This window comes from Eumetopias jubatus, unplaced genomic scaffold (genome assembly GCF_037043125.1).
Source record: "Eumetopias jubatus isolate StellerSeaLion01/CBP00866 unplaced genomic scaffold, mEumJub1_p1.0 scaffold_9, whole genome shotgun sequence".
Taxonomy (NCBI): domain Eukaryota; kingdom Metazoa; phylum Chordata; class Mammalia; order Carnivora; family Otariidae; genus Eumetopias; species Eumetopias jubatus.
This window is the reverse complement of record NW_028274815.1, coordinates 40,762,911-40,776,484: the sequence shown is the minus strand read 5'-3', so window position 1 is coordinate 40,776,484 and position 13,574 is coordinate 40,762,911. Positions and strand designations below refer to the sequence as shown.

Genomic DNA, 13,574 nt, shown 5'->3' with positions numbered 1-13,574 from the left:
TGGATGAAACATAAAATTTCAGAAACATCTGTCTTTTGAAGGCAAAAGGAGAATTTAGAAGTTGAAGGGATGATTTCAAAATAAAGGATGCTAAGCCACTGACTGAAAGGATCCCACTACAACAGGCTTTGAACTGCTGTTCACAACCAGTTAGTGGATGATAAAATCACGGTTGGCAGGTCACAATCATATTTTTAATTAAGTAATAAAATGAAAAGGAGTAGTTCAACACCACGGGCCATTAGGAAATGCAAATTAAAACCTCGATGAGGGGCACCTCGTCGACTCAGTCAGGAGAGCATGCAACTCGATCTGGGGGTCTTAAGTTCGAGCCCCACTTTGGGTGGAGAGATTACTTAAATAAAACTTAAAAAAATGTTTTTTAATAGTGGTAATACCAAGTACTGGTGAGAATGCTAAGAATTTCTTATACATTGCTGGTGGGAATGTAAAATGGTACAGCCACTCTGAAAATTGTTTGGTAATTTCTTACAAAACTAAAATATACTTACCATATGACCCAGCAACCACTCCCCTGGACATTATCCCAGAGAAATGAAACCTTATGTCCGCACACACCAGAAAAATGTACATAAATGTCCATGGCAGTGTTATTTTTAATAGCTGAAAACTGCAAACAATCAAAAGGACCCTCAACAGGTACATCCATGCCATGGAATACCACTCAGAAATAAAAAGGACCAAACTACTGATACACTCCACAACTTGAATAGATCTCAAGGGCTTTCTGCTGAGCGAGAAAAGCCAATCTCAAAAGACAAAATTTTAGGGCTCCTGGGTGGCTCAGTCGTTGGGCATCTGCCTTCGGCTCAGGTCATGGTCCCAGAGTCCTTGGATCAAGTCCCACATCAGGCTCCCTGATCGGAGGGGAGCCTGCTTCTCCCTCTCCCACTCCCCCTGCTTGTGTTCCTGCTCTTGCTCTCTCTGTGTCAAATAAATAAATAATCTATAAAAAAAAAAAAAAGACAAAATTTTAGAGACGGAAAACAGATTGTGGTTGCCAGGTGTTATGAGTCGGGGTCGAATGGAGGTAGGTGACACTCTAAAGCGGTAGCACGAAGGATTCCCTTTGTGGTGATGGAATAGGTCTGCATCTGGATTGTGGTGGTTGTACAACTCGGAACATGTGATAAAACTGCAGAGAAATACACACACATACACATAATAAATGGGTGAAATCTGGAAAATTCTGTAGATAGCACCAATGTCAGGTACCTGGTTTTGATATTGCACTATAGTTATATAAGATGTTACTATTGAGTACCCAGGGAACCTCAGTGTACCATCTTTGCAACTTTCTGTGAGTCTATGTTCATTTCAAAATGAAGAGGTTTTACAAATGAAAATGAATAGAACAAAGAAGCTTAGAGTACAACACTCATAGTGAAAGTGAATATTGTTCTAGGGAACTTTTGTTTCATTTGGGCATGCTCTTGTGAGTCACAGTGTGAAATGTACTTAATGCACTTCTTGGGGAGGGAGGCAATCAACAAGTTCAAAAACAGTTTGAAAAACCATTGCTTTACAGCAAGCTTGAAAGACTCAAAGAGCTAGAGGGGCCAGGTAGACCTCGTGAAGAAGTAAAACGGGCCCGGCTCATTAAGATGTCATGGTTCATCTTTCCCATATACCTAGTTCTTACTATGGCAGGCTTCACAATGATATAAGTATTCTTTACTTCCACAGATAAATAGGCTCTTTCTTCATTGCTTTAACTACATGGTACTCTTGATCTATCTGTTCTCCCCACTTTTGATAGTGAATTAGTTTATCTATTGCTGAGTAACAAACTACTCCAAATCTTAGCAAGATAACACAGTGACCACTTATTATCTCACAGTTTCTGGGAATGGCTTGGCTCAGCAGTTCTGGCTCAGGGTCTCCCAGGCGGTTACAGTCCAATTGTCACCCAGCGCTGCAGCCATCTGAAGACTCACTTGGGGCCAGAGGACCCACTTCCCAACTCCCTTGTTGATAGCCTCCACTCCTCACTGGCTGCTGGCCACAGCCTTGAGCTCCTCACTACATGGTCTTCTCCATAGAACTGCTCACAATATGGCAGTCGGCTTGCCCCAGAATGAGAGATACAAGAGAAAGAAAGATAAAGCCAGGCACCTAAATGGAAATTATAGTCTTTTATAACTTAACTTCAGAAATGACATACTATCTCCCCTGCCATAAAACATTGGTCACGCAGACCTTATCTTTGTACAACAGAGGAGGGGACTTCACAAAGGCGGGAACAAGAGCGGGGGATCACTGGGGACCACCTTAAAAGTTGACTTCCACAGAGAGAGGTCTAGGCACAAGAAATATTTCTCTACTATAAGGGAAACACCAGTACAGATATGAGAAATGACAACTGCCCCTGGTCTCCATGCTGGGAAGACATTAGGGAGTGGTAGAGAATCCAGTCAAGTGAAGAGGACATGGCCAATTTCAGGGGTGAAGCTGCTAATCGAATGCTGCCATGAGAAAATAGAGCTCTTAATGTGGAAATCGTTCCATGTTAAAATTTAATTAAAAATTTAAACCCAGATTCAGATTTCAACAATGCCACTTACCTGCAGTGTGACCTTAACCAAGTCTCAGATCCTATGCTGTAAAGCAGAAATGATCAAAATTGTGCCATTTCACGCTGCTTCCGGGAGGATTAGGTGGGATAATACCTGTAGAAGTCCTTTGCGCAGGGCCTGGAGCACAAGAGCCGCTCCATAATGTTGGTTGCCACGATTATTGCTGTTCTAGCGCCAGAGATGAAAACCGGAGCAATAATATTCCCACTCTGTGGCTATAGGCCACTTGGGCGAGCTAAGCAGCTGCCAACGTTTAAATAAGGGGTTTTCCTCCACACATCTACAGAGCAGAACGATCATCAGGGAGACTGAACCTCAAAGGCCTGCTTCCCCTTCTTCACAATTTTATCTTGGAGAAGTCCTCAAATTCCATGACCTACAAAGAGAACTAGAGTTCTGATGGCGTGGAGAATACAGAGGTCACAGCCTGATCTCTTTGCTCCCCATTCCTCCTTTGTGTGAGAGTCACACAGCCATCCTCAGGCTGACAAAACTGGTACCCAAGAGGAGGCTGAGATAACAGCAAAAAAAAGGACAAAAAAGGTCATCTGGGGAGAAACAGATTTGCTCACCTGTGAGCCTACTCCAGTGCAAGTTCTGAACTATCTCTGTAACAGTCCACATACCTGGCTAGCCACCTCTCATTGAATGCCTCCAAGGACAGAGAACTCATCACCTCTTCCAGAATAGCTTATTTCATTTTGATTAAGAATTTTATGTATTGGGGCACCTCAGCACCTCAGTGGCACTGTTGGTTAAGCATCTGACTCTTGGTTTCAGCTCAGCTTGTGATCCCAGCGTCATGAGACGGAGCCCCATGTCGGGCTCACACTCAGCTCGCAATCTGCTTGGGATTTTCTCTCTCCCTCTAGGTCTGTCCCTTCCCTGCCCTCTTTCTCTCCCAAATAAATAAATATTTAAAACAAAAGAATTTTTTGTATTGTTCAAAGAATATTGATCGAGCACTTACGGTGTCATGCATTGCATTTGGTGCTGGGAATGCAGTGGTAAACCAGACAGATGAGCTCTTCCATTTCCTAGTGTGGGGTGAGAGACAATAAACAAATAAAGGAATATATAACACATTTGGTAGAGATGAATTCTATGAAGAAAGATGAAACAAGGTAAAAGTTGAGAGAATAACAGGGGAATTACTCTATATGGGTGGTCAATGAAGGTTCTCTGAGGAGAAGGCACTTAAGCAACTTTCTAAATGAAATAAGAAGGTGCACAATGTGAATATCTAGACTAAGAAAAATATCTCACATGAGCATTTCAGCAAGGCCGAAAACTGAAGCAGAGTGAATGTCTTCCTTACAATCAAGGGAAACTAGGACTGAAAACTCTTTCCTCTTACTCACACAGCCACAAAATTCACCTCCTCTTAAGAGGTAATCATGTTCATCACATCTGTCTGTACCTGTAGGGTTTCTGGTCAGATCAAGAAGGCCCCACATCTGCCCCTATCAGGTCTAGTCTCATCATATTTTCTCCATATCTCCACAGGATCCAGCTTGCCCTAGCATTTACAGAGTTACATCCTTCCTAATATAATTAGCATTCTGTCTACATCCCCATTCAAATCCCCAATTTAAAAAAAAAAAATGTCAAATTGAACAGGCCTTGAGGAATTTTGCCCCACAGCAAATCTCCAAAGGCTTCCCCCACACCAACGCCCTCCCCCACCTCCCTACCCTGCAGTTGACAGTCATCAAGAGCCCATTAGCTTCCTCTTATTAGCTCGACATTTTCCAAAGCATTCTTCTCAACAAAGAAAATGGAAATGTAATTGGAGTTGAGTGGTTCAGCTCTCTCAACACCATCTGTTAACAGTATACAATCTGTTCCAAGCAGCAGGCTGAAATGTTGTCAGACATAAATGACACCCAAGTCATAAGTAAGTGCAAGGTATGAGCCTGAGCTTGTTGATTGACTCAGAGTAATTCATTCACCACACTAGACTTGTAACTCAAGAGTCTCACCATCTTTATGTCTTCCACATCCAGAGGACACTGCCAGATACTTCATGGATAGTTGATAAATGTTTATTGAATAAGTATATGTGTGAGTATCGCAGAAGATATTTAGGAAAAATCCCCAAATGGGACCTGAGACCCTGACACCAGTAAGGTATGACTTTTCCATCTCATGGTGCTGCTGCATAACAAAACATCCCCAAACTTAGTGATTTAAAACAACTACAAATTTATTTTGCTCACCAACCTGTAATTTGGCCAGGGACAACTTGTGTTTGCTCCTCCCAGCACTAGCTGGGACAGTTCAAGGCTCACCTGTTCGCCTGCTTACTGGTTGATGCTACTAGCTGCTGGCTCAGACCTCAGCTGAGACTGTGGCTGGAATGCCTACAAGTAGCCTTTCCTTGTAGGTGCTTGGTTTTCTCAGAGTGCAAAGGCATCCTGAGAGAGTCAGGCAGAGCCCTGGGGCCTTTTATGTCCTAACCTCATAAACTGAAAAGCATCACTTCTGCCATATGTCATTCACTAGAAGAAAGTCATACAGGACAATCTATATTCAAGAAAGGCATTTGATACGTGTATTATAGCTGTCTCTAGAAGAAACAGGTTCCTTTGTTTCCAAAATAAAAGTTGGAATTGGAGTTCACCAGGGGTCCAAATTGGAACAAATGCTCAGGCCAAAGGTGGGGCCCTGTAAGGTAATACCTAAATAATGCTTGGCATTGCATCTGAAAAGGAATCAAGTGGCAGTGAGACCTTCCGAAGAGTCGATGTCTCAGGAGGTCTGGAAATTTCAAGCTCAAATTTGGCAGATCCTTCAATAGTGTATCGCAGAGAATGCTCCAAGTCCATCCAAGCCTGCTTTCTTTTTCTCCTGGGTGCACAGCTTGACTACACTCCCAGCCTCCCTCACAGTTAGATAAGACCATGAGACTAAGTCCTGGCCAAAGAGATGAGAGCAGAAGTAATGGAGACTACTTTTAAGACTGGTCCATAAAAACTCTGATGCAGTCCTGTATTTTTTCCTCTTTTCCTATCCACTGGCTGGATGGAGTAAACTTCCAGGACCCAGAGGAGGACAAGAGAGAAGCTGGGGTACCTGAGTCACTACATGGAGGTAAGCTGCCCGACCAGAAACACCAGCATATAGTGTTGCTGCATGAATGGGAAACAAATTCTTATTGCTTTAAGCCACTTTGGAGGCTGTTTGCTATAGCTGTTTGCCTACTCTGCCTGTGAAGTTGGATTTTTAGTCACGAAATATTCATTCCCCTCACTCCCCCACCATGGGTGGAATATATTTCTCCACTCCATTAACAGTGGGTTTGGCCAATGGGATGTTCATAGACATGAGCTGACATAATATGCTTTTGCACACACTTCATCACTTCTACACTCTTCTGTGCTACACCCTCTTCCTGTTCTGCCATCACCTTGGGAAGAACAAGCATCAGCTAGATACTGGTCCAGAGGATGAGATCCAGCTGGCAGCTTGGAACCAAGCCCAGCCTAGCCCAACCCAGCAGCAGCTGACTGACCAGCAGATGAACGAGCAAAAATAAATGATTATTATTTTAAGCCACTGAGTTTTGGAGTAGTTTGTTACACAGCATATCGTGGAGATAGTTGACTGATACACTAATGAAGTTTGAGTATGGCAGTCTCGTGGGGCTGCCATATTGGTGCCTTTTCTATTACCTCACTTAAGCTTTATACTAAAGCTATTTTAAAGATGAAGAAACCGAGGTGCAGGAAAAGACTTGCCCAAGGCCACACAAGGATTTTGGTATATCACATTCATAAGCCTAAATACTCTTCCTTCTGTTCCAAACACACTGAGGGAATGTGAGAAAAGCAGATAAAATCAGGGCGGCAGGGACAAGATTTAGGATGCTTCCACCAAATCCCACTTTAACAGAGCTTCCTAATAATACCCCTTGACGCTTAAAAAAGCAAAGTTCGGGACAAATAAAACAAAGACCAGCTTCACCCCCCTGGGGTTGTTAATTTACAGAACTTACTATCTAAACATCTTTAGATAATACAATTGAAAATACAACTTTTCTAAGAAAGATTTGAACAATCGCATTACACCACTCCTATAATGGGTTAATAAGGAAAATAACCTTTGCAAGGATATTTTCAAGGTTAACTTCAAGGAGGAAAACCACACCCTTGGACACAGTGCTCCTAGAGCCCTGGTGAGAGAAGGACTACAGAGAGCCCTCTCCGACTGTTTACCGCCCTTCAGACAATGCTTGTAACCAGCCTTCAAGATGAAACGCCCCGCTCAGCAAGGCAGACGACGAGAGGGCAACCAGCCCCAATCTGAGCAAAGAGCAGTGAAACCTGTTTCCCCTGCCCCTTCATCACTAGGAACCCTCGGCTAGGATTCTTTTAGTGCGAGACGACGCAAGGGCTCAGCCTCCCCGAGGAGAGGAAAAGGGGAGTTGGGAGGTTGGGGGGGGGGTCTCTTGCGAGCAGGGATTACTGCAGAGCACGCGTGCAAGGCCGCACATCCATCCACACCTACGACTGCATACTACACATACACATCACACACCCCTCCCCCGCCGGCCCCCACGCCCATTCTGGAGCGGAGCAGCAGATTCCCGGCGAGGGGAGCCCAGCCCCAAACTGAAAGCGAGGGCCCGGCGCCCACCAGGCAGTGCCCACAGCCTCCACCGCAAAGTCACGGCGAACTGGCGGCGCAGGGAGCTGGGTCCCCCGGCCCCCGGGGACAGGAAGGGCGGCGCCCTGCCCGCGAGGCAGCCCAACCGAGGGCGCGGCAAGGAAGCAAGGGGCCCGCACCGCCCCCGCCCATCGCCTTCCAGCACCGCCCCCGCTGCGGCGGGCGAGGGGCGGGGCGGGGCGCGGCGTATATAAGACGAGGGGCGGGCGCCGTTCTTTTGTCTCTTGCTGCAGCGACGCGAGTGGGAGCACCAGGCGCCTGGCTCGGAGCGGAACTCCACGGTGAGCGCTGCCTAAGGCGGGGGCCCCGTCCGGGTGGGGTCGGAGCTGGTGTACCTGGCCGGCGCGCGGCAGCCGCAACAGGCGCCCTTGCCCGACGGGACGCCCGGCCGATGGACCACGCCCTGGGGCTAGGAGGGGGGTGCGGGACGCGCCCAGATCCTCGGCCTGCGGGGACCGGGAACGCCCCGGCTGAGTGCCACGTCGAGAGGCGTCGGCGGAGAGGCGGAGGGGACGCTGGCCCCGGCCGCAGGCCAACCGCCTTGCTTTGCCCACTAGGATCGCTTTAAGAAAATGGCAGACAAGCCGGACATGGGGGAAATCGCCAGCTTCGATAAGGCCAAGCTGAAGAAAACGGAGACGCAGGAGAAGAACACCCTGCCGACCAAAGAGAGTGAGTGCACCCCCGCCTCCGGGTCCGCGTGCCCCCAGCCCAGCCCCCCCCCGCCCTTTCCGAGAACCCAGCCCCACCCCCACCTGACCACGGCGCCGGGTCCCTGTGGCCCCGGCCCCCTTTTTGTTCCAGGAAGCGCATGTCTTCGCAGCCCCAGGCCTCTTTCTTAAGACCCATACCTCGCGGGTTCCTCGGCCGGGGGGTTGCAAGGTGTCCTTATCCCCCAGTGCCGCCTTCCTTCTCTCTACAGCCATTGAGCAGGAGAAGCGGAGTGAAATTTCCTAAGAACCTAGAGGATTCCCCACCCCCGTCATCTTCGAGACACCCCAGTCGTGATGTGGAGGAAGAAGAGCCACCTGCAAGATGGACACGAGCGACAAGCTGCACTGTGAACCCGGGCACTCCGTGCCGACGCCACCGGCCTGCGGGTCTCTGAGGGGACCCCCCCCAATCGGACTGCCAAATTCTCCGGTTTGCCCTGGGATATTATAGCAAATTATTTGTATGTTTAATGAAAATAAAACACACCTCGTGGCATGGCTGGCGTGGTCTGAGTCTTAGTTGGGAACGCGTGGGCAGTGTCGCTGCAGCAAAACCCCACGCGCCGGAGTCGAGCTGCTGCCGCAGAACAGCGGGAGGGGGTCGCGGAACGGCCGGTTTGGAGGGACCATTTTTAATGTTGATTTTATCTGCTTCTCCATGAGATTTTGTGGGCTATTATTAGCTGCTTAGCTCTTGCTTTTCATGCACTTCATGTAAGATGTAACCTCACTTTGTCATTCCTGGAAGCTCTTTGGGAAAAATGCTTTTCCAAGGGAGCAGGATTTGTTTTTCGTAAGCTTTTACCGTCCCACTGTTTTTCTGGCCTCATAGTTCTGATTCACACCCGGAAAGAACAGTGATTTAAAGTCTGAGAAGAAAGGGGTAAGAGACTAAATCCGGAATGTTGGAAATTGGGTGAGGTCACAAAAGTCTCCTGGAGGCTTTCTTGGAACTTAAAACAAAGGCGGGATCCAGGGGAAACCACAGCAGGAACATCAGCGCTGGAGGGGACAGCCTAGCTTTTTGTCTTCCAACCCTAGTGCAGAACCTTCCACAAAAGCTAGCCGTTAGAGGGAGTGCTGGGCTGAGCAGCCTCTGGCGCAGGGAGCAGCAGGAAGGGTGGGTGTGTGGAGGGAGGGCTCGGCTGGCAGCCAGCCCCCGCAGGGTCACACCCTCTAGACCCCTGAGGAGAGGGGGACCAACCCAGAGAGGAGTAGTGGCTGGGAGGTGGGGAGGCTGCAGGGCATTTTGGAACAAAAGAAACTGGCTTATGATTCCAGGGGTGAAGTTTTCTAAAAAGGGAGGTGAGGACACATTGCTTAGCGCTTTGTCCCACATTTTTGTCTGCCCGTAAGAGGCTGGATACTGGGTGAGGGCAAGTAATTTGAATGAGGTGTGATTCCTGTCCACAGGAACTTAAAATCCTGGTGGGTGAGACAGGCCGCCACAGCAGACCAGAGCAGGGACACCTAGGCTGAGGGAGCCACTGCCCATTTTGCACAAAGGAGTGACTTGACAGACCTGGGCTATGGAGGGTAAGTGTACCTGGGGTGGGGCTGGGGTTGTCAGGGTGGGGGGTTAAGGAAGAGAAACATTAGCCTCCCTACCTGGGGTGGGGGAGGGAAGGACACTAACCTTTACTGAGTGTCTGCTGCGAGCCACACGTTGTGTTAGGATTTTTAGTTCTCAGAAACTATTAAAGCAGTATAATTACCCATTTTACAGATGGGGAAAGCTAAGGTCAAAGAGACTAGGGATTTGCTAAAGTCACACAGCCAGTGAGTACTGGAGCCAGAATTTGGGACGAGGGGTGTGCTTTTGGGGACTCCATAGCCCAAGGTTTGGAACATCTGCTGTGTCAAACGTTTCGTGAGATTTCATGAGTCTTTACCACTTGAGCATAATTGACCCTGTTGGGGTCTCTTGTTGGGAGGTTAAAGAAGAGGGAACAGAAGAAATCTCTGCTGCCTCCCAGCAGGAATACACTGGGTCTACTGGTGAGAAGGGCTCTGGAGGAAAAGGCTGGGGAGGGAAGGGGAGAAGTGTGCTGGGACGGGAGGGAGCGGAAGCACCACTGCAGTTTTCAATAGGGCAGTCAAGGGAGGCCTCTGGGTAAGACAGGAGGTTCCAGGACGGGGAACGCAAATGCACGGGCCTTAAGGTAAGAGTGTGCTGGACCATCTGAGGAAGAACAAGCAGCTGGAGTGGAGTGAGCACGCAGCAAGGAGATGGGTGAGGAGGCAGGAGATGGAGGAGGCTGATCGGAAGGACTTGGCAACTGTTACAAGGTTGGTTGCTGAAGGGTGCCTCCTTCCCCACCCCCACCCCACCCCAAGCACCCTCCACCTTGGGAGCTCCGTGGGTGCCCCTCATGGGCACGATGAATCCTGACTAGGCAGCCACACCTAAGGCCTCTTTGGCCCCAACCTCTTCTGGGGCCCTATCTGGGATGCAAATCGCATGCTGCCTTCCTGTGGGTCCCACAGACTCCCTGACCCCAGCGGGCTCACCCTGGAGAGCAGTTCCAGAACCCCGTCTCCTAGGGCGCCCTTACTCTCAGAAGATTCCCATGACTCTCTCACCCCCTCCCCAAGAAGTCCTTCCTATTCTGAGGTTATGCAGTGCTCCTGACAGCCTTGCTCTTCCTACGAATTTAAGACACAAATCAAGAGGAGCCTTAGGGCACTTTTGCTTTTCCGCTCTAAGACGATGAGCTGATTGGATGGGGCCAGGGCAAGGTGGGGAAAGGAAATGCAGTTAGGAGAGGGAGGTCACTTACCGTTTCAGAAGTCTTACACCGCATCAGTTTATAAGGTAAGGCTGCCTTCCCCCACCCATCTGGGCTCCCCAGCTGCACACTGGCACACACATCTAGACATCCTGAGGCCTGAATGTTACGACCAGAAAGGCCGAGTATTGGCAGAGAGGCCCACCTTCCTAGTTCCCTCCTTTCTCCCAGTGATCGATCCCCTGGGATCATGGGGAAATCACAGTGGGGACAGCCCCAGAACCTGGAGTTGGAATACCAGAGAGCACTGAGGCACCCCAGGCCCTCTTATGCTCTCTTTTCTATCCCTTGCCACAGGGGAGTACCGACACCCTTGGGAGAATTATAGTGAATTGCTGGTTTATACCCTTTCCCCCCTTTCTGAGAATTCAGGGACCAATTACTAGTCCAATCATAAATGAGGCTTGCTCTGAAGCTAAAATGAAAAGATTTTTTTTTTAAAGATTATTTATTTGACAGAGAGAGCACGCGCGCACAAGTAGGCAGAGCGGCAGGCAGAGGGAGAGGGAGAAGCAGGCTCCCTGCCGAGCAGGGAGCCCGATGTGGGGCTCGCTGTGGGGCTCAATCCCAGGACCCAGGGATCATGACCTGAGCCGAAGGCAGACACTTAACTGACTGAGCCACCCAGGCGCCCCAATTTTTTTAATCCTATGAAGAGCTAAGGATTCCCAGATTTTAAGGCCATATACTATTAATTCAGAGAAGAGAGCTGAGAATTGTATAAGCCCCCTTGAATATTTTCCCCACTTTGAGTGACCCTCTGTCTCTTCTAATTAGTCAAACGTTAGCCATCCTACAAGGCCCTACCGATCACCGCTTTCTCTGATTAGCCCTCGTGGATTTCCATCCGAAGACTTCTCTTTCTCTTCTCAGCTCCTATCTGCACCTCTCTGCCAGCACCTGGACACGTACATCACTTCTTGGCTAGACTGAATAGAGAATGATTCTTATTAATTGAAGCCAGCACATAATACACAGTAGCCAGCACATAATGCATACTCAGTAAATACTTATTGAGTTATAGCTGAAATATCACCAGGCCTCACCTACTCCATCTTGTCTACACTAAAGCCATGCCGCTACCAGGCCCCACCACCGTCTTAATGTTGGTTCTATTGGGCATTGCAGAGCCCATGCATGATGGGTATGTGCAAGTTACCGTGGTGCAAGAAAGCCAAACATCTTCATTTTCCTACCAGAGCCTGGTTCAGGATACATTCCTATTACAAGGAGGGGAAATACAGGTGATTCACAATCGAGGCTATTGATGGAAAGCTGTATATTATCCAGACAGCAATGGTGGGTCTCAATCAGTTAAAAGATTTTAGATATTGGACTGCTGTTGTCTGTGAAATACAGAGGCTGTGTTCGTGTTCAGTTTAATTCAGCATGCCTTTCTGAGCATCCAGCAAGTGTCTATCACTGTACTAGGCCTGTGGAAGCGCCACAAGATGGGAGCCAACAAAGAATGAAGTAAATGCTAGAGAGAAGGTGTACGAAGGAGTGGGAACTCTGGATAGGAGGCTGCTTCGTGGGGGAAAAAAAGCATTTGAAGACCTTGAGGAGGGAGAGGGAATGGTTCAGTGAAAACAGAAGCCTCACAATTAGCCTAGAAAGGTACATTGAGTTTTTTATCCTGTAGACAGTTAAGAGCCACTGCAGATTTCGGAGGCTGGGACAAAGTGATCTGAGATGTATTTGATAGCATGTGAAGGATGTTGGGACCGACACGAACAATTATCTATCCAACCACCATCACCACCACCACCACCATGACCCATTCCTCATCCCCTCCTACCCTGCCTTCTTCATGGCACATGGCAGCCCAATTTTATTTAGATATGAAGCAGGTGACGAGCTTCAAGGGGCCAGCCCCAGGAGCAAAGTTTGATGAGTATAAACACAAGACACCCAGGGGCCGAGCATTATAGAAATTTCTGAGGGTGTTTGGTTGCAGTTTGGCTATCATGATTAGGGAACACTATTGACAGTTCATAAACGGGTCAGGAATAGTAGACATCCAGGAAGGCATGGGACAATTCCACACATCAAAGATTTGTGCTGTGCCCTGCATGACTTTTTTTTTTTTAAGATTTTATTTATTTATTTGACAGAGTGGCAGAGGCTGATTGAGCCGCCCAGGCACCTCAATATTTTTAATCCTGATTAAAGCAGACTCCCCACTGAGCAGGGAGCCCAATGCAGGACTCAATCCCAAGACCCTGGGATCATGACCTGAGCTGAAGGCAGACGCTTAATTGACTGAGACACCCAGGCATCCACTTCATGACTTTCTTTAAAGACTCTTTATTATTGTATAACATGCATATAGAAAAATGCACAGGTCACAAGTATACAGCTCGAAAAAATAAAATTTAAAAATGAGTGTGCAGCTTGATGAATCTTCACAAACTGAACACACCCTGGTGCCTAGGATAGTCATCTACCTATCCGAACTTCTAACAGCATGTCTACATTTTGCCTACTTTTGAACTTTATCTAATTGGACTTGTAAATGAATAACTACACATTTGTATCGATGAAATATCTCCTTATAATTATGTAAATCTAGCAAAGACAAATTCTGCACAAATTTAGTATACATTGCATTTTCCAAGAATGCAACTAGCCCGTAAATGTAAATTGAGGGATGCCCTTTTTGTTTTTTTAACTCAGAGCTTTCCCAAGAGTTCATGGCACTGATAGTGATATTTTTCTTGGCTTTTGAATTGTTGATACAACGCGATTGTATCAGTGCACGTTTGAAGCTGCTAGATTCACGGTAAGGCTGTGTGTGTATGTGCAGA

General features: G+C 47.9%; 1 protein-coding gene and 1 long non-coding RNA gene across 3 annotated transcripts; one reads left to right on the top strand and one right to left on the bottom strand.

The window, feature by feature from the left end:
• Positions 1-268: 268 nt before the first annotated feature.
• On the bottom strand, positions 269-7,349 carry LOC114223509 (uncharacterized). Of its 2 annotated transcripts, XR_015768867.1 has the most exons (4): positions 7,236-7,349; positions 3,568-3,634; positions 2,691-2,973; positions 269-967 (listed from the first exon to the last, which is right to left on the bottom strand). It is a non-coding gene; the product is annotated as an uncharacterized LOC114223509 (long non-coding RNA). The 2 variants fall into 2 exon arrangements; XR_003612169.2 differs by lacking the exon at positions 269-967 and having other exon boundaries at positions 2,484-2,973.
• Positions 7,350-7,464: 115 nt separating this feature from the next.
• On the top strand, positions 7,465-8,478 carry TMSB10 (thymosin beta 10). Its single transcript, XM_028122496.2, has 3 exons — positions 7,465-7,546; positions 7,823-7,937; positions 8,188-8,478. Exons 2-3 carry the CDS (start codon positions 7,838-7,840, stop codon positions 8,220-8,222), a joined length of 135 nt encoding a protein of 44 aa, XP_027978297.1. The 5' UTR covers positions 7,465-7,546; positions 7,823-7,837; the 3' UTR covers positions 8,223-8,478.
• Positions 8,479-13,574: the final 5,096 nt, after the last annotated feature.

Excerpts from the sequence above, each read along its gene's own strand:
- TMSB10 (XM_028122496.2), top strand. The coding sequence starts at position 7,838 with ATGGCAGACAAGCCGGACATGGGGGAAATCGCCAGCTTCGATAAGGCC. Across the intron at positions 7,938-8,187 it reads CACCCTGCCGACCAAAGAGA|CCATTGAGCAGGAGAAGCGG; the intron begins GTGAGTGCACCC and ends TTCTCTCTACAG.